This window comes from Nyctibius grandis, chromosome Z (assembly GCF_013368605.1).
Source record: "Nyctibius grandis isolate bNycGra1 chromosome Z, bNycGra1.pri, whole genome shotgun sequence".
In the NCBI taxonomy this organism is placed as follows: Eukaryota; Metazoa; Chordata; class Aves; order Nyctibiiformes; family Nyctibiidae; genus Nyctibius; species Nyctibius grandis.
In genome coordinates this window covers 9,118,340-9,142,406 of record NC_090695.1, presented here as the reverse complement: position 1 = coordinate 9,142,406, position 24,067 = coordinate 9,118,340, and the positions used below count along the sequence as shown (strand labels likewise).

Sequence of the window (24,067 nt, the reverse complement as noted above, 5' to 3'; positions counted from 1 at the left end):
ACAGAATTAACATTATCGACTTTGTAGCTAAACACAAGCTCTTGATAACTGATTAAATTCACAACTCTTGGGGGGGAAAAAAGTGCAGGCAAGGACAATGCATCCATAAAGGGAAGCTTCTGAAATGAGACTGGGAGCTTCACTTGCTGCCAGTGTCTAACACGCAGTGTTAGAGTACAAATCTGTAAACTCAAAGAGTACAAAATTCTTTGTATTTCCAGAGAGTCAGGTTGAACATAATGGCACACCAGAAGCAACACAGAGATTTCACTGTGGACCACACCAAACAATCCACCAAGGGATATGGCTTCAGCCAGTGCTCTGGTACCCAACAGATGTGCCTGCTGCTCTGTATGATTGGTCACAAAGTTGATTTATGGGTCTTAAAACTTAAGGTTTTCATGCCTGTTGACCAAGCAGGAAAAAAAATTGACATTTTTATAACCTGAATTTTGAAAAAGTCAAGTGAGCAGTCTCAAAACACATTAACATTTCTTGATCCAGTATTTTCAGCTTTCATTGGACACTTTTTTTTTTTTTAAATATACATTTAAACAACGGCATTAACCAGCCTAGGCACATAGTCTCCCTGCCGCAGGCTTCTAAGAAGGGCAGGTCAGTAACACTGAGCAATACCCAGTGACTTGATACGCTTCAAGGAACAAAGCTGCTCAGATAACTACTCCTCAGTTGTTGCCCGCTAAGAAAATCCTCATCAATCAGTGCCAATCTCTGTCAAAGTGTCCGCAAGGAGAAGTTATTCTACTGTTACATTGAGTTTGTCATCAATGCTCGCAACATCTAATGAAAATCTGGACAGCTCCTTCCTTTGCCAAAAGGCATTCTTGTAAACATGATGCTATACATCCTCAAAAAAGTTATTTATTCATGGAAAACATATCACAAAGCTCTACAGACAGCACTTACTCCAGGTGCACCTCTAAAATGAATACAACTGAACTTAAATATCAGGTAGTTTTGAGAAAAGTTGCCCACAATGGAAGTGATTAAAACATCAAGGATTGAAGATGAGGAAAAATTAAGTCCTTATTATGAATTGTTTCTGCCTAGCTCTGCGGCAAACGTAGCTGAAAAGGGGACAGACCTTAGTGCTGCTTTTCCTGGTTCTTCCCATGAAATTAGTTTAACTTCCTAAACTTTTTGGAAACTTTGACATGTGTAGTCCACAACACAAAGATTTTCAATTTCTTGTTAATGGTCTGACTGTATTTTTCCCCTCAGTGAAAGCATTCAGAGAAGGATCATCAGCTGACTCAAGTCTAATTGGTACAAGCCAACAGAAGTGCACTGATTTATATTCCAAGAGGCTCAAACTCTCACAGCTTAACCGTCCTACTGCTCAGTTGGCAAAGTTGGGATACCAAAGCATAGTGCAAGTCTTTTGAATTCCAGTCCTCTTTTGGAAAACCTATTATTACTCAGGCTTATTTTTATGAGACATACCAGTGCAAGGAAGTTTCATCTGGTATTGTACATTCCTTTCCCGATTTTTTTAATTCCTACATTCAACAACAATGACATCTGATCATTTACTAGTGGCATTTAAGTTCATTTAAAAACTTTATCATCAGGCAATGTTCGCTACCACCCATTAAAAATTAAGATTATTTTTTAGCTGTTCTGGTGTATTAAACACTGAGAAAAGAGGCTTAAAAGTGGGGATGAAAAAGGGAAAATAACTACCTCTTGGTACAGAGATCTGGGCACATGTGCAGTTCACAGACTATGATTTCACTCAAGGCTAAGAAAGCTTTTTCTCCTCATCACAGAGGCAGCCTTGGACCTTTTTTTTCCTCCTAGCTAGCACAAGAGAGAGGATTCATTTAAACTAACACAAATTAAGAAAGGTTTCAGAAAATCTCTTAAAGCCACACTCTCCTTCACCACAGAATAGCTCTGGAGCGGCGCTGCTTGCAGACGAGCCTGAAGAACAGCCAGTTTGGAAGTCACATGTAAAATCTGTCTGCAGCTTAAAGAAAATTTTGTTCTTATCCTGGACCACGTTCTCCTTTAGTGAAGAGAAGTCTGATGAGTAGAAAAAAGCACAGCAGGAGCAAGAACAAATGGAGCCTCACGTGAATGGCTGCATTGTACCATGTGAAATAAATAAAGAAGAGGCTTCAGAGGAATCATCTATGTGTAAATTAAGCAACTCTTCATTGACCTGGCTAGTCACTGATTGCGTGCTATAGTTTCATCCTAAGCAGCAAGGCAGAAAGAAATGTATAACTAATCTGTTAATATCCCCAAGCGTTGTGCACTGAACCCCAAAATAAGTATTCCCAGGGAGCTGTGTCTGCATGTCCACTCATTCAAGACAGAGAGTGTTTAATTAAATGTTGATCTTTACTTAAAACTAGTGAGGGATGAACTGCTTGGTGAGTTACTGGAGATCATGTTGCTACTAATCTCACAACCCACGGGCAGTCAATGCTCACATGTAGGAGCCAGCCATCTCAAAGTCATTAAGGCACCGGCAGCTCAGGCCATCGGAGTGGGAGGCTGTAGAACTGCCCCATTCCCATTGCACCTTTCATGGGCAGGAGCTGACTGCTTTCTCACTTGAGTCCTACCTTACACAGAATCTTCCTGAAGCAGCAGAGAATGGAAGAGCAGAGCTCAGATTTTCTTTCCTGTGTAATACAGGCTGAACTAATTTAAGTGTAACAGATTGGTCTGGAGAGTGACAGGCATTAAAGCACTGTGCAGTGACAGCAGCAAGTAAGACACACTGCAGCTCGTTGAGAACCTTCTACCTGAGTATGCTTTCCATGACCACCATCAAAAACACTTTTGCACCTCTAGCAATCTTACAGAAAGGAGAGAAAATATTCCATAAAAGGTACTCTTTTCTACCATGAATATCGCCTACTTTTTAAGGGCTGCAGAGGAGTTTTAGGAGGGAAACCCTCATCAAGTGGTCCTTCAAACATGAAGAGACAGCACTAAGGCTGAGGGCAGGAAGGACAGAGAGTTACAGTGCCTGGGGCTGTTTCTGAATCTGATGCTCTTTCTTTTAAGAGAAAGCAAAATTGGATAAAAGGTGCATGGCAGAGAAGCAGAACAGCAAAGAGAAAGCACTGCTTTTGCCCACGCTAACAACCCTGAGTTTTGCCATGCCTTGCCCTGCCAGCCTTCACTACTAGGATGGTGAAAATCTGGTGATGACAGAATAAATCACTATGTCCCAGGGCATAGTGGAAGCAGCTCTTTGCCCTTGTAGCCCACCTAGCCTCACCACAGGTTCCCTGCTGAAGGACTGTAGAGAAGGCCATTTTAATCATTGCATTGTTCACAACGGCCTTTCTGAAACAGTGACTCTTTTCCAGTCTGGACTAGTTCAGCCTTCTCACTATGATACAATTGATTAGACAGCTAAAAATCCAGCTATGAACATTTTGCATTACTTCATAAAACTGAGGATGTGCTTCATTACGCAAAAAGAGTTGCTCAATTTGAAACTGAAGTGATGGCAACAAGAGACTCTCTGTAAAAAGAACTTGAAGCGGCTTATTGCAACATCCCGCAGATTGGAAGAATTGGCTGATCACAGTTACTGCCTTCTTCATGATACAAGCACTGAATCACTCTCCTACTCTGTCTCTAAAATTCAAAACTAGCAAGTATAAAGCTCAAGCAGCTCCTCCCTGGTTCTCTCAGAGGCCCATAATCTCACTGCTTCCATTCTGAAGGGGTCACGTTAATGCTGCTCTTACAGGATTATTTTAGCACCTGTCCCCAAAGACTCCTTTTTACAACAATTCAACAGGGAGAAAGAAATTTCATCCTCTTAAATTTAGACAGGTTTCTTTTCCTTTATAAATTAAAAAGGCAAGCAGAAATGCTTACTCCAAATCCGAGCTCAGAGCAAGCAGTCTTTAACAAATTTACACCTCATGCTAATTTTATGCTTAGTAGGTATGACAGAAAACTGTGTCTCAGCAGTTTTGTTGAAAGTTGACATCATCAAGGCCAGAGGCAAAGGCCTTCCCTCTCAGAGCAAGAAACATCTAGTGCAAGATGCAGGTTTGCATCACTTCTCTAGACCCTGCAACTGAAGAAGTCCACTCAAAATATGCAGCAACTGCTGAATAGTGAAAACCACTATTGTTCTACCAACTACCGGGGAAAAAATAAATCAGCATAAATTAGCCATGGACCGCGTTTACTCCAACACAGAGACAAAAAGAAGTTCTGGATCATCTCCAAATAATGAGGTTATAGCCCAAACTTCACACTGCCTCCAACTGAGTGTCATCCCCCAGCGCAGCTGGGCGTGTGTGACTGACATTTAATCAGTTTCTGTGGTTTCTCAAAATTGGGGAAGAGGTTAATCTTCCATTGTTAAAAACATCACTACATTCATGAGACACATTCATCCAGCAAGTCCACACAGCTGAACAATTATATAAAAGACTGCCTTTGAAGGCAAACTATCTGGACATGCTTCTAACTCTCCAACATCAGAGACACAGAAATCATGCCAGGCCATACTGGTGTTAAAGCCTTCTGGGGGGCAAAACAAGGGGGTGGTATCATTAAAAAGCAAGACCAAATGAACCACATCTATGCAGAGAGACATCTGACTAACAGATGACAATAATTAGGCAAAAGTGTTTACAGATGTTGATCTAATGCCATGAAGACAACACTAACTGCCTGACAATCCCATATACACAGCTTGCTTTAAAGGACTGCAAATCCCTAATGAGTGCAATTTGATATACTTGACAGTAACTCCTTTTGGATTATGGATTTTGAATTATTTTTTATTTAAAGTGTCCTCTGTATCTTGCAATCCTACTATAAATAGAGCTGCTCTCTTACTTCACTAGATTATAAGATATGGTTTTCCATCCTTGAGCCCGCTACATGCAGACAAATTTACCTGGACAGATGACTCATTAGGTCAAGGAGGTGAGTTACACAGGCAATGGCAACACTTTGTGCTATGAGTCAGGAAGGAGAAAATGCTTTACCGTATGGTCTGTAAGAGGAGGCAGCACAATCAGCTTCTCCATGGTATTCATCACCACCCTCCAGAGCTCTTTCAGCACCCGTTTCAACACTGTCTTTTCACACACAGTCGCAAACAGTGTCAGGCTGCAGGGAGAGAGCAAGAACTCAGTAAGTTCAAAGAATGTAATTTGCAAGAAAAAAGGAGATATATATGGAAGAATCAGAGCTCCATCCAAAGCAGGTTGTTGTAACGATTGTTTTAAGAGTAAGAATCTTCCCTTTTCATAAAGTAGAGCCTGTCTTCAATCTTGGAGTTCTAGCACTAAAGATGTTTTACCAAAATGGATTATTGACGTTTCTGATCTTAATCCTGTCTGTTTATTGACCTGGGGATTACAGAAGGTATCACTAAGTTATGGTGATTGGGAACAGTCCAAATAAGAGCAGGTACCATGGAACTCGTTCCCTTTAAGATGATACTTCCTGATGTATCAGGTTTAGAGTATATAGAAAAAAATCACAAACAAATACAGAATAGTAGGTTTTAAACTTCAAGGGGTTATTATAATGATTTTTGTTGAATACCTAAATTCATACTTTCCAGACTGTTATGCAGAAGTTCCTGTACAGCTTCTGATAGCTGCCGAAGTCTCCACATCTTCCATCTCTATAACCACCTTGAAGCATTTCTTGGACTCCTCTGTATTTTGTCACAATTGCATTCACCACCAATCACCTGCCGTATGTTTATTCCTATTTACATAAAGAAGTTCTGCTTTACTCCCCTATTTATTCCTCCTTTATTATTGTACAGGCTATCAAAAAGGCCAAGAAATGTTAGATTCTTCTTTGAAATGGTTGTTGGACCTTGGCATTTACTGATCACACTGGGAAACTAGAAAAGAGGAACTCTGCAGCCAGTAGCAGTGCACAGGCAATAGATGACTCTTGTACATTGTGTAACAACATCTCCCAGATTTCCCTTCTTCCCATAGCTGGTTAGACAGTAGATAAAAAAACGGAAGAGGGACAAGACTGATGTGGGTAGGATGCAGGAAGCATTGAAAAAGACTCTTCTTCTGTAAAGGAGGAAAGAAAATAATCCAGGCTTGGACTATCAAAATGACTTGGTCCACGGCTAAACGAAAAGCTCGTAGCATACAAAGTTCCCAGTGATACAAAGGAAGGTGGCTTCTCAGGATTCGTGAAGTCATGCATGGAAAAAGCTCAAATGAGAGGGATCCTAGATGTAATGATTGCTGCAGACAGTCACTTACTACATGGTGACCCAAAAGAAAGATGGAAGAATCAATACAAACAGCAACAAAAGAAATTATATTTTAAACTTGTAAAGCTTCACATCTTGCAGCACTTATTATGAAAATTGCTGGCCACCACTTTCAAAATAAAGAACTGCTGTGCATTAGCAAGAAGTTTAACTTCTACAGTGATTAAAAACTATTTCTCTTTGTAGATCAAGGCTTTGCTGATGAGAATTATGTGCAGTTAGCCACAAAAAGTCCCTGTACAGCTGAATCATGCTGCATGGTATTAATGGCAACAGCTAATTAAAGCAATGGATCAAGCTCACGTACATCACAAAGTTCAGAAGCTTATTTTCTAGTCAGAACGGCAGCATGTAGGACTAGAACACACATGCTTAACATGACTGGGATACATACTTGATACATATACTACTCAGTAAGTATGATGTGCAATACATTTGCTAATTAGCTACAGTACAATTTATATAGGAAAAAATGTAGCTAGTAAATTTAGAATATCAGTCTTTCCCACTACCTGATCAGCAGTGTGTTTTGCTGATTGCTATAATTGCCAGAGGAAGAAAGGTGAACTGAGAGTGTGCTCTGGCACTGAATGAAAGCTGAAGAGGTGATCCATGACTTGAGAGAGAGGCAGATATGGGAAGAAAAGCCATTAATTCTTCCTGACAATTCAGAGGCTGGACATCTAAAGAACAATCCAAAAACATGGAGCTATTTTTCCTTCCCCCATCCTGTTCCCAATCTGATGCACTGTATGTGTAACATACATTTGAACAGTCGCTTACTTTCCGTCCAGGAAATCCATCAATGGCCTCAGGACATTATCTGCGTCTTGTGCAGCTGTGTTTCTGGCATTAGCAGCAACATTTCCTGTCCCTTTCACTTGACAGAGGATATCAGACATTTGCTTGACACACTCATCAATACGAGTCTGAAAACTGAACAGGTAGGAGAGAGGCAAAACCAAGATTATTGGTGGCAGAGATCTCAGCTCTAGTACATAAGGAAAAATATTGCAAGTCCATAAACCATGCACTCAGTTACACACTCTTCCTCCCCGAGATTTTCTGCTCATTTCTTCACTGTATTTGTTACTAACGCGCATGCTACCCAGGTCCTTATGCACATCATCCACAGACAGCCTGCCTCTGAACACAGGACACAATCACACTTGAGAGGAGTTTGTTCATTAATCTTGCAAAACCAGATGATCCTTTCCTGATTTCAAGAAACACTGTTATTCTGAGCACCTAAGCACCCTGATGTATCTTTGCTTTCTACACAGGGTGTTACAGCATAGAGACTGGGGTATAGCATGGAGCAATGGTACAATGCTTGCACAACTCTGAGCACCCAGGAGTCCATCGGCAGTAATACAGTTATGACCCATTATAGGGTAAGTCTTTAAAATACTAGAGACAGTCTGCAGGCACCGACTGAAATCAGTCCACTGCCATACAGTCCATGCTACATCAAAGTGTCAAAATGGGACATGGGCTCAGCTGTGAAACGAGCAGTGTCACTGTAATGAAGTGACATGTAAGCCATCAAAGCATAGTTACTTTTCCATCTTTCACTTCTAAGAGGAGGCTCAAAATGAGGTAATACAATGGTTAAAAATGATGAACAGATCAGCAGAGCTGTCAACATATCAATTCAGCACATAAAGGAAAATGCTCTGACATTTGAAGGAAGAGTTACTAACAACAGGCATTACAAGTGACACTTAGCTATCCACTAACAGCACAGAAGTTTGAAACCAGGAAGAGAAGCCAGTGCTAGGAGCTATGGTAAAGATTTAAGAGCAGGAAAACATGTTTGGAAGACAGCTTTGTATCTGCTTAAGTGACCTGAACTTCTGCTGTGTGAGTCACCTAAGACACCTGTGGGTTGGGTGCTAGCATACAACCCCTCTGCACTGTGGCTCTCACCTTCCTTCTCCACCCCACCACCTCTTTCTTCTCCTGCACTGCCACCTCCAGCCTCACTGTCCCTCTTGCTCAATTCTAACCTGCCTCTCGCTGGAGCAATTCCAGAAAGCAATCCCAGAGCTCTTTCTCCATGCAGCCTCCACTTCTACTTTCCCCATTTATAGGAGAGGCCACTTGCAGCAGTCAGTTGTGGTTACAATGACAGCTTAACCAGAGACATAAGTCACGTCAAATAAAATAGTATCAAGCATTTTCTGTACTGCTGACAGTCCCTGTTCTGTTACAGGCTGATCTCACCCCACAGTTCTCCCAAATACTGCATCAGTTGTAGGACCTTGCTTCAAGATGCTCTAAATCCCCAGCCAGGGGATGAAAAATAACAGAAACCCTTAAAAGACAAAAATTAACATCAGGCAAAATTGTCACCAATTATGAAAAATGATAAATCAGTTACTGCGGCAACAGATTCACCTGAAAGTGAAGCTCATGTAGAGGTACAGCCTAACAGGAGCCCTAACTGGCAGCAGCGAGTTAAAAGACAACCCCACCTATGCTGGGGCCTTCTGCTCCCCAATTCCCACAGGAATTCCCTCCTTCACTCGTACAGCCTCCAAGAACAAAATAGTAGCTAGCCTTGTGTGAAGTACAAACCTTTTCAAGGCACTTTTATGATATCCTTTAAAGCAGAAAATGCTTCTGCATCCAGACATAATCCTCTCTCAGCACAAATGTGGTGAAGCTCGCTGGATGTGTGCTGCTTTCCCAGCCAACGCAATGATCTCACATAGATGAAGAGAAGTTAAGATCTGCAGCGTCAGGTGTGCACAGTGCTGTAGGAGCAACTGTTTACAGACTCTGCACAGAATATTGTGGATATCTGCCTTACCTCCCACATTTGCATCCTTTAGATCATGCTTATACAGTAACTGCAGCTCTGCTGTTCATTCCCTATTACTGTTAAGGAATGAGCAAAGCATCTGAGCCATCTGACTGGCTAAATCTCTTGCAGGCACATGTCTCTAAAACACTCCCTGGTATGTATGCTGATACTGAATAATCTCTTTAAATCATATTTGCAAATGTCAAGATTGTACCCTAGTTGTCTTGTAGCAGTGACACCATGGAGACAGGTTTCAGATAACAAAATTCACCCCCTAATTATGATTTCTCACTCATTCTCCATCTAATTATAAACCTTATCGATTCAATTCAGTTACAGTTTGCATCTCTCAACTTCTTGCTATAGCATCGATTAATGGCAATGGGAACTCCTCACTTATCTGCCCACTTACCTCTGTGTGTTGAAATCCAAATAGTCACTGATAAATCCCACCATGATTTTTTGGTCGTAAGTACTGCAAATCCATAGATTGTAGGAGGCCTAGTTGGTACAATTAGCTTTATTCTCTTGCCCATGTTTCAGCTAGACTACAGTTCGTGCCTGCATTAATCTTGTTATAAAGCACAACATGAAATGAATGGGGTTTATGATGAGAAGTGGTTGTTTCTGAAGATCAGTTGGGAACCTCATATTTCTAGATTTTGCTTAATTGACATCTTCTATGGTTCACTACAAAATGATTATGAAGTCAAGCACATTTTTATCCTCAGGTAAATAGTAACGTGATTTGCAATAAAACTTAATTGCCATCAATTACTCTGGCAATACTTTAAAAAGCTCCTCTCCTTGAAACGTTAGAAAACACCATTCACTGCAACATTAGAACAAGACAATCTCAAATTCTAAACCTGCTCCCTTCTTAGTCCAATGTTCATTTAACAATTAGAAATCAGTCAGCTGTTTCAAACATTTAGAGCAGAGGGTTTAAACAAGAATGTTGCTTCATAAATGCTAAGCTGGAAACTGCCTTCCGAGCAATAAAAGAACAGGCAATTCTGTTACTGACAAGCACTTCTTACAGAAAAAAAATCACTCTATGTAATTCAAATACATTTCACAGTTGAAAGATCTCCATGTTACTTTTCTAAGCAGAGCAATATAGAAAAGAGAGGCTTTAAAAACATTTCTCACTTCTTTAGACAGTCTCAGTATTTGAAAGACCATGAATTTATGACAAAAAAAAAATATAATGCAGTTGTCATGAGTTTCTTTTCTCTTCTTAACCTGAATGAGATTAAACAAAAGAAAGGAATGCTTCAAGTACAGGGACCTCGTTATACTCACCTGTTACCAAACACTGCACTCAGCTCATCCAAAACATTGTTCAGCTTCACCTGGAGCTCTTTGAGATGGTCACTTGCTTCTGCATCCAACTGTGGATGAAAGAAGAGCACTTAGCTTGAACCCAGAGGGCAGTCTGCTGTCCTTCACAGTGCTCTTCTTCACTGTTGAGGCTACTCTTAATAAGCAGGTGAACTACCACTACTGGACTCTGCCAGCTAGGATGCTCTCCTCTACTGCCTGCTGCTGTTACAGAAGCTGTGAAATCGTCAACAGATATTTGCCTAAGCAGCAGCCAGTGGTTTCCCCAGGCTCCAATACCCTCCGATACCTTTCCTGATATTTGCAAAGTTGAGAAAGAAAGTGAATGTGAACTCCCTGTGGCCAACAGAGTAAGCAGGCTGAGAAATCATCAGGCACTGTGCATTACCTTGGGCTCATGGGTCATTTCACCCCTCTAAGTCTAGAAGGAGACAGGGCTTTCCAGACTGGATGTTATTTACTTGTGCATTTCTCCATGCATGGTCTTAAAAGATGCTATTTCACCTTCCACCCTGCTGTCATTATTCAAACTGAAGACTGACCCAGACACTGCTCTCAGAAGACTGGACCCCAGCTACTTTGAAAATCTGGCCACAATATCATGGCAGGAACTGTTGTGCACTGATCACTTCTGGAAAGCACCATCTCAGCTATAGACACTAAGCACAAGTAGCTCTACTGTCACATGGAGCCAGACACCTTTTTGTATACAACTGTTCAGAGGAGACCTCACAAAACAAACAAAATTAAGTGCCTCAAGCACTACATGGACACTGCTGACACCTTGGCACATGCTGTAAGAAAGTGCTTGCTCCATTATTATCAGCCCAAAGTCACCTGTTTTTACATTCAACAGTGCCCTGTGTTCCCGCTGTAGTCACCCCTCCAGCCTCAAAAGAGCCACTTCTGAGCAATTTACCTATGTGTATACATAACAACACATGTTTGGGATCATTTGCTCTGAAAAAATAACTTGTAAAACAGATTTGCCTTTGTATGCAGGCAGGCAAGCTGCTTGTAAAACAAAAACCTTCCAGAAATGTTTGCATTTGGCATTCAGAGCTTCAGCCCTTACCTCTAAGGCAATCTGTTTACAAATGTAATGAGCCAGATGCCAGTACAGTGGTTAAAAATCAGTTTAGATTTTTACGGTATATCCACGCATGCAGCTATACAGGATTTGAACATGACAGGAGTTCCCACTTCTACACAGTGCTGAAGCCCTCTTCATATTCCTCAGCATCTGTCAGAGAAAGCCAAGCCAAGCCTTAGGGGATTTGGAATCTGATCCATTCATTTTCCTGTTGTAAGCTGGCATGGAAAACTGACTCTATTAGGCATTTGAACCTGTGCTAATGAAAATCCTGGATCAGAATTTTAAAAATAAATTTAAAAAAAAAGGCATATTATGATTACTTAAGCCTTATAACTTTAGGCATTGCTAGCTCTGATTACTTTTCCTTTATTAATGTGAATTTGTATTCCTATTACCTTTATAACTCCCTTGCTATGAAGGCAGAAGGAAGCTAATGTCATGCCAATCAGCAGTCATTCTAGCCAAACTTGTAGGCAACAACACAAACCCAGCATCTGTTGGTGGTGGTCTGTCTTGCCCCTACGTTAATCTTTCCCTTCTCTTACTGTGTAAATGGGCGACGGAGTCACAAGCTGTCTGGTTTGCTGTCTACAATTAATGGCACTGAACAGTTCTCTGATTTTGGCCATTTCTCGTAGATTTGAGGCAGGACCAGTTCATGATTCATCAAAACATATCAAGTAACTGCTTTTCCAGTTGAAAAACAAAGGCAGAAGAATTTGGCACAAGACACCTACTCCTCACTATGCACTTCTACCTCTTTATAAGCTACCAGATGCATGTGTCTAGAGGATGTCTGAGGTCACGATCAACAGCTTGCTGCCCTGGTTCATGAATCATGCAATTAATGCCTTGTTTACTGTGAGGTGACATGGAGAGCTTGCCAACTGCCTCTAAGCTTTTCCTTGCTATTGTACTTGTTGACTGCACACTTATCTTCTTGGGGGCAGAAGAAAAGCTGGTTGCCAGCCCTGTACTGCAAGAACGGACAGCTGGAGCAATGCTTTGCCAAGGGGATGAGCTTCATCATCTGTGGCGAGGAACTCTCTCTCCTCCAGAACACCAGCTCACAGCCCTCTGGGTGCAACTGGCAAGACAGCTGCCCAGATTTAACTTTGCAGTGCCCAGCCTCACACTCAGAAGCCAAACCCTGGTGGTAAGCATTCTGGTTCAGTATCCATCAAGTCCTCCGTCATTCTAGAAAGGCTGCTGTCTTCTGAGCAACTGCTGCTATGGAAGGAGGAGTCCACATAATACATTACTGATCATTAATGCTTAGGTATTGGCATGCTTTGGCTCGAAAGCAAATTTCAGGGAATTACCTGAGTGTGATATAAGTCCATTAGGAAGGTGCCGGTAGGTGTGTACTACCATTTCACATATATAAATTACACATCAGTTACAGAGTCCCTGTAGCATATGGTATAACTGCAAACTATTCTTCGCCAATATGGTGAAGTACTGATAACAGTGCTCAAATGAAACAGCGTACGTTTTGCTGTTACTGCTCAGCCAATGAATCTAAGCACATCAGCTATCACTGACAGCAGGAAGTGCTACTTGGACTGCATGATAAACCCGTCTGGTAAAGCAGAAAGCAGTGTTAGGCAGTTGGGTCACTGCCATGTGTCACGTCTAGACCATTTCTACTGGAAGCTGGAGCTCAGCAGGCTTATGATCGCCATTCTGTCAGTGTATTGGAGATGACTCAGAGGAAGAAAGTTAATGAAAAGGTCTCTGTGCAAAACACAGGACAGAACCCACAGTGAGGTGGCTTCTGACCTCTGAGCAAGTGCTCCAGTTCCAGTGGAAATAATGGCTGTCGCAGCCACAGTTCCATGACTGAGACTAAACGTGTGATACAGAAAACTGAGGAGAACACAAAGAGGGAAGAGGTAACCCTATATTCACATTTCAGGGAAGAAAGCAAGGCCCTGTTAATTTCCTGCAAAGATTTGGGACTTGTCACTTCAGAGAATCTGGGCCTCAAAGTCTCATCCAAGCAATCTCAGGAATGGAACCTCAAGTTCTCTGCTAATCTGAATGGTGGCATTTACAGTATAGTGCTACAGACTTCAATTTAGGTTGATCTTCTCGTGCTTCTCATGGATGAAATGCAACCCATGAGTCTAAGAATTTGCTGTGATGGGCTTGCAAGTTTTCCAAGAGATGTCATTAGTTCTTCTTTGGTTTCTAGACTTACTGGTGAAAAGCACGAGTGACCAGAACGGGAAGACTCCTCTGCAGCTGGAGAAATACAGCTCTTGCCTTCTAGAAGGTTGAAGATGTTAATCAATTCTCATCTTAAATTCAATGAGAATCTGCGAAATCGTCAGGTCTGATCTGACATATCAGCAGCTAGAGAATTTTGCCCTGCTATCCTATTTTAGCTTCGTGCAAGTTACAGAGTTCATCTGGCTCCAGCTTGAAATTGCTGATTTTTGTTCTGCCTCCCTCCACTAGCCCCTGGGAGCTCCCCTCTGCAGAGGTGACTGTGAGGCAGGGAGCTCAACTGATCCAACCTCTCTTTAGGGACTCGCACTAAATTTTCATGCATCTCCCCACTTTCCTATAGGATTCAAGAGTAAGGAACCTGGAGTGCTGAATCCAAACAACAGCTACCAGCTCCTCACATACTAGGGTGACCTTAGCTATGGCATGTGGGATGCTAAAGAGGAGCAATCAGTAGATACTGCAAATCCTTTGAGAACATTCCTATAAAGTCTAAGCCGTCCTGCAATTTGTTATTCAGGTGGCTAACTTAGGATTTAAAATGTGGGCTAACCCTGGCTGAGCATTAAGAGGAGAGTTTCCTGAAGCATTAATTGTACAGATTAGCTTGAAACCAAAGGCATGAAAATTGTATGATGACAATCTGCTGCCACTCAGCAGCTAATTCTTTGAGTTCCCTAGGCAGTGCTTGTCTTTGATACTCACCCCACATGCTTGACTTTGGGGAAAAAAAAAAAAAAGAGCAGAACTGTTTTAAACTAGGCTTCCACAGAACATCTAGACTCCAGCAGTGGGTAACGCCTTTTAATTTCAGTGCCATGAGTTCATAACTCATGAAAAGCTAATCAAAATAATGGACAGAAGAAAGCCATCTCTCTCAAGCAAAATGAGAAAGGCTTATTCTGGTGTAAGGGACAGCGCACAGAGCAGGCTGAAGTCTGCAGGAAAACTGCAGAGGTGGGTAGAAAATGCACGTCACACCAGGTTTTATTAGATAATGTACAAATAATAAAATAAATGGGGCAAAGTTCAGGCAAGTGAATCTATATAGCCCACTTTAGCACAGAGACAAATTACAATCTCCATTACATGGGTGTATTGGAGATGATTCAGAGGAATCAAAGGCTTCAAAAAGTATTCATGTACCCGATTTCTGTCCAGAATTCACCTCCCGATTCCACTGTTCTTTATGCTTTTAATGCTACCTGCCACTCCATAAATAGTGCCTTTCCAAAACATCCTTCAGGAATGTCTGAGAGTGCTACTGAGCCACAGGGAAGCTGTTTTGATCCCATGAGATCAACACAGCTCAAAAGTGAAATAAAAGAACTAATTATAAATCCTAAAAATCATTTAAGATACTTCTTTCTGTGCACGTCAGTATATATATGTGTGTGTGTATACAGATATATATATATATATATAAATGCCTTGAGATGTCAAGCACAGACCCAAGAGAATCCCTCCACACAGAGCACTCTAAAGCTCTGCTGCTGTCCTTATTGTTTCTGACTAGTAATGTTCACAGACCACATGATGTGAACACATCAAACCCAGAGATGCTGGGAAATTTTTGCCCTATTTTGTGCCTTCTGAGTACTACAGTTGGAAAAAGAATAACAGAAGTGGGGGCAAACGTACCATTCCTCATTTGGGGGAAAAACAAGTAAAGGAAGGCACTATATCAAGCAGCCCAATCCCAAGAAATAGTACTGGGCAAGCACTTCTGGTCTATGACATTACGCTGCAGGGTGACTATGGGTGAGCCCAGTCTTTTCATTTCCCTTGCTGCAAAAGGGAATAAGTGCAATGGATTTCCGTAGGAGCGTGTTTTGGACCCACTGGCAAAGAGCGCTAGGTAGCAGCCGTATTTTAAAGCTTTCCAGAGTTGTGCAGTGCTACAGCTGTAGATGGAGATGCATCTGGGAATCAGAAGCAGAGGAAGCCACAAGTACACAGCAACTGAAAGCAATCCCCAAGTTCTGGCTTCACACATCGTACATCTAACATACCCGCCGCAGGAACAATGGAATATTTGGTACCCAGTTCTCAACAACATCTTTGAGAACACAGAAAGGTGTAGAGTTCAAGACAACAAAACCACTGTGCTGCTTTCGTATTCCCCCATGGAAGCACTTCCTTTTTGGGTAGAGAAGTCAGAGCAATGCTTACATCTGTGCAAGCTGCTGAGTGATGTATAGATGAATATAAATCAAATCTGTCACAGAAAGTAAGAACTGCCCTTTCTGAAGGAGAGGATAAAACCCATAGATGCATTTCCAGCAGCATGTTTGTCTACATGTTCTGTTTTCAAAGCTGTTGTCTCACAATTGTTACTCAGTAGACAGGTTCAACCTACTGCAGAAAAAGGACTACTCAAACTAGGACAAGACCTTGTTTACTCTAGCAAAACAAAGGACCTGGCAGGTTTCAAGTCAAGAAGTGCAGTACTACATAGTCACCAAGATGGAAACCCCTGGGGATAGCAAATAATGCAGGCACCTAACACAATACGGTTCATTTCTGGTGATCAGTGGCAGACTAATGAAGTGGACAAGCAACATTTGAAAAGAAAAGAAAAAAATCACGTTCGAAAACCAGCTTCCTAGTGTGTTTGCCAGGTTTCTTCCTGTGTGTTTTATTGATCACAGTCTGGGTTGCTCTCCCTTTTTTTTCATTTGATTCCACAGTGCAGGGGAAATAGTGGCTTCATCACCTCTGTTCTACCTTACCTATACCTGCTGAGGAAGGTTTTAAAGGGCAGAATGCAGAGAAGAGTTCTAGGCTAGGAAAAGTAGCTGACAGTCCTAATAAACACTTTTTTCCTCCCCCTATTTAACACACTGTCAGGTGGTATTTTCAATTTGCAGGTGGTATTTTCCATTTGAAATACAGGGAAACTCTACTTAAGGGCCACCACTATGGAAAAAAATAGCAAATTGATTCCTTAAGGGAAATTATGTGCACATGGATTAAAACTTCATAAACCACTTCACAAATGTTTCATCACAAGTCTATTTTTTCCTGAAAAATGAGCGTTTAGCTACCCCTGCTATTACAGCTGAGAGCATATACTTCTAGTTCTTGATGTAGGGCTCAGAAATTAGGATTGTTGAGATCACATGCGAAAGAATGACAGCAATTTTCCTTGCCTCATGGGGTAAATCTATTTGTTGAGATTTTTACCACTTCATAGAACCATGTCACTGAACACAAGAAAGATGTGAAACAGCAATACAGGCAAAAACTGAGCTGCCCATCAGCAAAGCAGACTTTCCTCTTGGCATACAGGTCATAGCGCAGGTTCTACCACAACACAAACAAAGAGAATGCACTTAGGCTTTCAAAATAATTTTTTCCTAACAGCAGCATCAGCAGCCTTTTCTTCATCTTCCTGAATCTTGAAAAGCAATGAAAAAAGAGAAAAAAACAGACACACAGATTACATCAGAACAGACACAGTGACCTGTGGGAGGAAAACCTTATTTTTGTAAAAATGGCCATCTCAGAACAAAGAACAAAAACTAAGATATTTATGTACATGGATACATCTGAGTATCCAACAAAACATGAGTACAAAACTCTTATTTGCTTGTCTGCAATATATTAGATATTGGACATTTAATGCCAAAAGTACTGCCCCATATTTATATGCCACATAAAAAGACTCGATGTCAACAGTTCTCAGACCTATCTGTTTTCAGAGCTGTGAAATCACCAGCCATGCCCACATCCAGCCCACATGAGCACAGTACATATCCTTCTCTTTCCTCCTCCATGCTATTCTGTGTCTCAAAACATTCGCTCCTGCATCTTACGATACATTTTCTTGAAAAGTCTTCGGGCATGGCTGTCCCCTCACATTTCCTATAGTGCCAGGTGTCACAGGGCTTTCCTTATGACTGCAGTCTGCAAGTACCAGTATGATGCAAATAACCTAGTAACAGTGCAGTAGGAATGAGTAATACTCAGTCTCTTAGCACTCTTACCTCTTTTCCACCCATGGCTTCAAACATCTTCTCTAGCTGCACCCTCAGCTGTTGGATGTTATTCATCAGGATGCAGGGCTGAAGGGACAAAGGCAGGTGCCTGTTACTCCTCAGGATGCCAACACATTTTCACCTGTGGTACAGTCTGTGCCTCAACACCCTTACCCCAGTACCACCAGATCTGAGAGTCTAATAGGAGGTAGGGCATGCACAGATTTCAGCACTCAAACCTAAAAAAAGACAAGTAATTTTTTTCTCCAGCTTGAAATGGGATGGCCAGTTCCAGAAACCCCAGATCAGGGAGATGTCTGCTGTTGTATTTTCCTCCTCAGCTTTATCACAGAGAGCAAGCTGACAAGAAGTCAGTGTCAGGACAAGGCCCAACTCTCTGCAGCTCCTGCCATGCCCTGCAAGCGTCCAAGCTGTGTCACCTTCAGCCTCTTAATGCTGCAATGTACTACTGTGAATGGTGTACATCCCAGATCAGAAGCGGAACTGCCAGCCAAAGCTGCATTGAGACACCCATCTGGGTCCTGCCAGACCAAGCTTGGGAGCAACAGTCAAGGGCAGCCTGAGCAACACACTCTTCCCTCTGCAGTTACATCCCTGGTACAGGTGTGGGAGATTTGAACCCCGGGACAGATGTAGGGTTCAAAACTGTAAGACCCAGTTCTATTTAATATACAGAATTTTATTTAATTCAGGGTTAAAAAGCAAGATAATTAGATGGAGACAACAGTAAACCAAGAGTGCTGCTGAGTACCAGATCTACCAAGCAGCTTGTGCCCATGTTTTAGTCTTTTTTTTTTTTAATCACTTCCGTGACACACAACTCAGGCAGAGTGGAAGTTAATTTCAAGGGGACCTGACAGCCTCCAAGCCCTGCAGATCACCCTCAGGACCCAGTTTTATTTTATAGCCAAGACAAAGTTCAATCCACAAAAGTGTAGAAATGATGACAAAAAACAATACTCAGAATATTTACACCATCAACATGGTCAGGTGCAATGCAAGAAACTTGTTTTTATGAGGACAATTATGTGATTCCTCAGGGAAGAAGAGAAACTCAGCATGACTCACCAGTTTCTCCTTGGCACAGTAGGACTGGAAGCTCTTGGAGAGTATGTCAGCATACTGCATCAGCACTTTCCCAATAGTCTGCGAAGACAAGATGCGAGCACTGTTACTTGTTCTCTATAACTCCAGGAGAACTCCAGGCAATAAAACCAAAAAACATCATACTTTTTTGCATCCCACTAAGGGAAGATAAAACAGAGGGATGTTGAGGGTTTTACCTTAGCAAACCTCCTATTATAATGAGCAACAATGACAGGGTCTGGGCACTCCAGCTTCTTAATGATCTCAAAGCTCTGATTGAGCTGAGTGAAGACATCCACCACTGAGCAAGAGAACAGAGCATGCTCGGATGTTTGCTGGAACTAAAACAGAAGTACAAAGAGTCATTCTCAAACAGAAAGATCTGAAATACTCCTATTTCATGGGTGTCTCCATCATCTACCATATTGGAGGCAGGACAACTTTCCCAAAACCTACATCTTCCTCAGAATTAGTCAAAAAGCTCTCCAAAAGGCCAGAGAAGCTAAGTAGCCAGTTTTGTTGGGTTAAGTTTACTGTCCTTCACCAACTATGATGTGGCAAGCACCAAGCAAATGTAGCATGATGCTGAGACCCTTAATGAAATGCACGGCTTGCCTGTTAGTTAATGAGGAAAGAAGGAGAGAGTGAAGAGCTTTTTTTAGATTTTCTTAAAATTTAGATACTAAAGAGAATGCTTACATAGCATCACAGACTACACTGCCAAGTCACTGAACAAATGGGAAGGCTCTTGCTCTCCAAAGGGAATACTCAGCAAATTAAGAATAAGATTACTCTGTCAGTGGATTAAAGTCACATTCTCACTGCATGACTAAGTACATGCAAAGTGCCTTAGATTTCAATTACCTCTCACAAACACAGAGAGATGAGAGAGAACCAAGTCACTGGCTGACATTAACAGCAGCAGAACAGAAGAGACATACATGAACGATATGCACCTTGCTATTAAACAGCTCTCTGTGACCTCCAGAGAAAAGTCCTAAAATAAATGAGTTTCCCAGTTGTTTAGCAAGCAAAAAAGGGCTGCATCCTCCGTTTGTATGACAGCTGAATCTACAGTCTTGCTATTTGATTCTGGACATTGAAGGATGTAGCGCCAAGTCCTCCACTCAGAGTGACCTACATACCCCATCTTTTTTATCTCTCTCCAGAGCACCATGCAGGAATTCTAAGGAAACATCTTCATTTTCATCCAGCCACTGCATCACAAACTGCTCAAACCACCTGTAGGAGGAACAGGAAAGACAGCAAGTTACAGCAAGAAACAGAGCACCCCAACCAGACTCAGACAGTGCTGCTGTTTCAGCAAGCCTTGTGAAAGCTTGCCACTGTTAGATTTCTGAATGCTGTTATCTGTGCGTGCAGCCAAAGTTCCTAGAAATAATCCTACCTGTATAGAAGCTACCAGTGAACAGGGGCTGTAGCATCACTTGGGTGGGACAAGCAGAACACAGCCCAACCTCTGCAGATTGTTGGTCCTGGTTTTGTCCTTCTTCCCTGTCTTTCCTCTTTCTTCGTACCTTCCCCTTTTTTCCCCTTGAGCACCACCTTTAACTTTGCATCATCTCAGAGCACTTCGTCTTTTCTTCCCCTTTCACCCATGTGCCAGAGAGGACAATGGAGACCTCCAATACCACTATCTCTGCATGCTAAGAGAGACAGCAGACTGTCCTGCTGCCCATTCGGGTCTACCATCCTTCACGTGAGAGTTGCAAATGAGAACAAAGGGAAGAAAAGAAGCGCCTGTTTTCCAAGGCCCTTCAGCCACTTTATCTGCAGACACAGACAGACTTCTAGAGTGCCAGGAGGCAGAATCAAGGCTAGAAGTTTTCTCCACTTCGATCCCTCTCTCCCTTTCCCCAAGCCTTCTCTAGAACACTGTCCCATTTATATGGGCTGCTGAACTCACTGTGAAGATGCTTGAGTAAGATTAACTTCTGGTGATAGCACAGCACATCTGCTAGGGCTTGCAGGAAGCTGGTCTGCCCTGTAAGCAGATCTTCATTGCTTTATTTTAAAGAAGCACAAACTTAGCTCATGTTAAGTGCTGGACCAACAGGGTTCTACACAACCCCACCTTGGCCAAACAGGCAAGGTGAGAAGCAGCTTCAGTGATGGGATCTTACAGCTGGTCATCCCTCTGTTCTCTGCTCTGTGGGACACATCCCCGTAATACAAAAGCGAGGCACGGGGCCAGGCGTGTCTGTGTTTAAGCAACAACATAGCACTTACAGCTTTATTTAAATGTCTGTCTAGGATTTTTTGTGTGCAAGTGCCAACATACTGCAGCTGAAGCAAATCTTAATTTCAAATATTACTAAACAGCATTCACAAATAAGTGAAAAAAGTGCCCAAGTGTGATTTCAGTCCATACAAAAGATTATTATATGAGCTTCACAGAGTACAGCCTCCTCTAAACAGGCAGCTGTGTTCATAGAGATTGTGCTAATTATGGGCTGAGTTTGCAAAGAACATGAAAGCATGTGGCAGACATGAGAGGGAGATCAAGAGCAAATTCACAGACATAGCATACTACATAGCCTTAAATACTCTCTACTCTTTGAAATATAAAGCACATCAATGCTAATATTGGAAATTGTAACTGACACAGTGTTAAACGCCAACAGCAACCTGTCTATGCAGCCCTGTTTAATATAGACAGCAGCAGGGGAACATTGTCTCAGACATATGGACTTCCTGCGTTTTGGAAAAATTCCTGTTGAATGGCACTTTGGACTCCTGAAAGCCAGCTTATTTCAGAGTCTGCTGCACGTTTCTCAACCTGTTTCAACATTTTGTTATTAATTACAATAGCATATTTTAAAGCAACAGCTCAATCCTTAGAAGAGAACTCAAGCAGTTTACAAGGAAGCAGCTACACATCTTCCACCCTTTCACAGTTCCCAGCCTACAAGATGCTGACTGCTTCACATGTCATAGGTCCAGGTACAGGGAAGATTACTTGTTTGTGCCAGAAGCCATGATTCTTGCTCTGAGAAGTATAATTACTTCCTGATTATCATTCATATTGCACCATATCCATAAGAAGGAGCCATTCACTGTTGACAACAGTCGTTGCCCATTTTTATGGCTACCGTATGTTGACATACAAAATCAAGTGCATAGGTATTTTACTGTCTTGCCAAGCTTTCTAAACAAAAATAGTAAGGAAAAAGGTACTATTAGGGGGTGGGGAGGGGAATAACCACAACCTCCCCCCCAAATAAAAAAATGCACTACCTCCAGAAAGAGGTTTAATATGAATGTTTAAGTGCAAAGTGAATCACTTGGATCAGGTCAGGAAATTCTGTAACTACATTTGCAATGCCAGCCTAAACCTTGTCCCTTATTGGCTGGCAGGAAAACACAAGAGATATAAATCATCCATAAATACTTCCAAATCCCTGGGCACATTCAGGACCAAAATGTGCTTTGAGCTGTAACACAAACCTCTAGTTATCTTAAGCCAAGTACCCCTTACAGGGTTTTACTATCAGGTCTTGGGCTGCTGAGCAAGTGAGGGGGTACTCTGTGGACTACGAAGGCAACATATCCAAAATGATATTCAAAATTATCTAGCACAGAAAGTAATAAAAATAATCTGATTTCATGCAGAAATATCTTGAAAATGTTGTTATATGGCACATTTCTTCTCCTTCATCTGCTTCAATTATTGATCTAGAAACAAATACTGTAACGACTCACGCACCAGCACACAAAAGCAGAGGCTCACGGTGCTGCTTCAGAGGCATTCTGTGCTTCCAGAGGTCAGCACAGCCTGACTCGAGATAGCACAGGCAACCTCTCCAAATGAGGTTTGCACAGAATATGCCTCAGTCCTGCCTGCCGGCAAAGGGAGTGGTGCTTTGTGACTAAATGGAAGTTTACCTCTGTTGACTGCACAACAGTAACGCAACACAAAAGGCTGCAATTTCAGCTTGGCCATGAGCCTGGCTCCTGTGGTCTGAGACTTTACAGGTGAATTAATCTTGTTCATTTGCCCTGTTGATGCATGTGGGTACCCAATGAACACCCTGTGGGCCTTGGCAAGCACAGAGGCAAGAATGCAGGCAGGGTTTCAAAGAGTAAAGAATAAATACTATGTTTGATGAAGTGAGACAGAAGAATAGGACAGGATCTCAAAGGAAGGAATGCCTTCCCCTACCAGAGAGGAGGCAGTCTCCAGTACAGCTACAATACTAGCTGCATGCTAACATCAGTATTAAAACAAAGCATAGAACACTTCTTTACACATCTAAAAAGCTAGGGTTTTTCGGAAACGGACACTTCACAGATTTATCTGGCAGCTAGAAAGTGAAGAGAGGAAGTTTGGAAGATCCACTCCCAGCTATGTTACTACTTTAGTTTCAGAAACTGTTGCCGAATTTCAGAAAATAAGGGGAGCATAAAAACTTCAGCTTCAACGCTTTGGAGCCTTTACTTTATTCAATCATATCTCAAGGCTATCAGAAGCATTGTTTCTCATAGTTTCAACACAAAAAGCGGTTGTGGATAGCCTCTTGTCTGTCGAGTAGACACACAACTCAGCTGTTCCCTGGACAGCAGCAATTTAGTTTCATCTAAAGAGTTTACTGATGTGCAAACCTGATGCATGGACTTGTTTAAGGAAGCTTCAAGACTAAAAATACTTGTGATGAAGCAAATCAAAGGACAAGAGCACATTGCTGTAATTGATACCACAGGGATATTTTGTGACAGGTGAAGGCTACCGTTGAAATAAACATCACCTGTGTCTGACAATGTGGTGGTTGTACTAAAATACAAGAGTGGAGTAACAAAGCCAGCGGCTGAAAATGCACATGAGCACTAAAGCTCAACCACAAAGGCCAGCAGAGCAGAACAGTCTGGAAATGACAGCAGAACGAAACTGAGCATCATTATCCTGATTACACAGGAGAGAAAGAGAGATTAAGAGTATCTGATGGCTTGCCTGAGAATGCACTGACTCAAGAGGCACAGCAAAGAGAACAGGGCTTCTGGGACTGTCACTCCAGCACCCTATTCACTGAGTTAATGCCTCTCGCTGACCTGATTTGATAAGCAAGGCCCGTAGCCCAAGCTGAGCAATTACGCCAACTGCCTCAAGTCTTATTAGTATGCAGCTAGCACCAGGCTTGGGGGACTGTGTGCACCGCAGGATGGGAAGAGAATTCAAAATGCCAAACTGGAAACACAGCCCAGGCAAGATGTTT

General features: G+C 42.0%; 1 protein-coding gene across 2 annotated transcripts in view; it reads right to left on the bottom strand.

Moving 5' to 3' along the window:
* UNC13B (unc-13 homolog B) overlaps positions 1 to 24,067 on the bottom strand; it is a 197,899-nt gene that overhangs the window by 16,480 nt on the left and 157,352 nt on the right. For both annotated transcript variants that reach the window (XM_068422034.1, XM_068422033.1), the window contains 7 exons: positions 19,982 to 20,078; positions 19,034 to 19,177; positions 18,819 to 18,896; positions 17,739 to 17,816; positions 10,383 to 10,471; positions 7,052 to 7,204; positions 5,001 to 5,124 (listed from right to left, as the gene is read on the bottom strand). In XM_068422034.1, the coding sequence (XP_068278135.1) occupies positions 5,001 to 5,124; positions 7,052 to 7,204; positions 10,383 to 10,471; positions 17,739 to 17,816; positions 18,819 to 18,896; positions 19,034 to 19,177; positions 19,982 to 20,078 (763 nt within the window). The remainder of the gene's footprint in view (positions 1 to 5,000; positions 5,125 to 7,051; positions 7,205 to 10,382; positions 10,472 to 17,738; positions 17,817 to 18,818; positions 18,897 to 19,033; positions 19,178 to 19,981; positions 20,079 to 24,067) is intronic.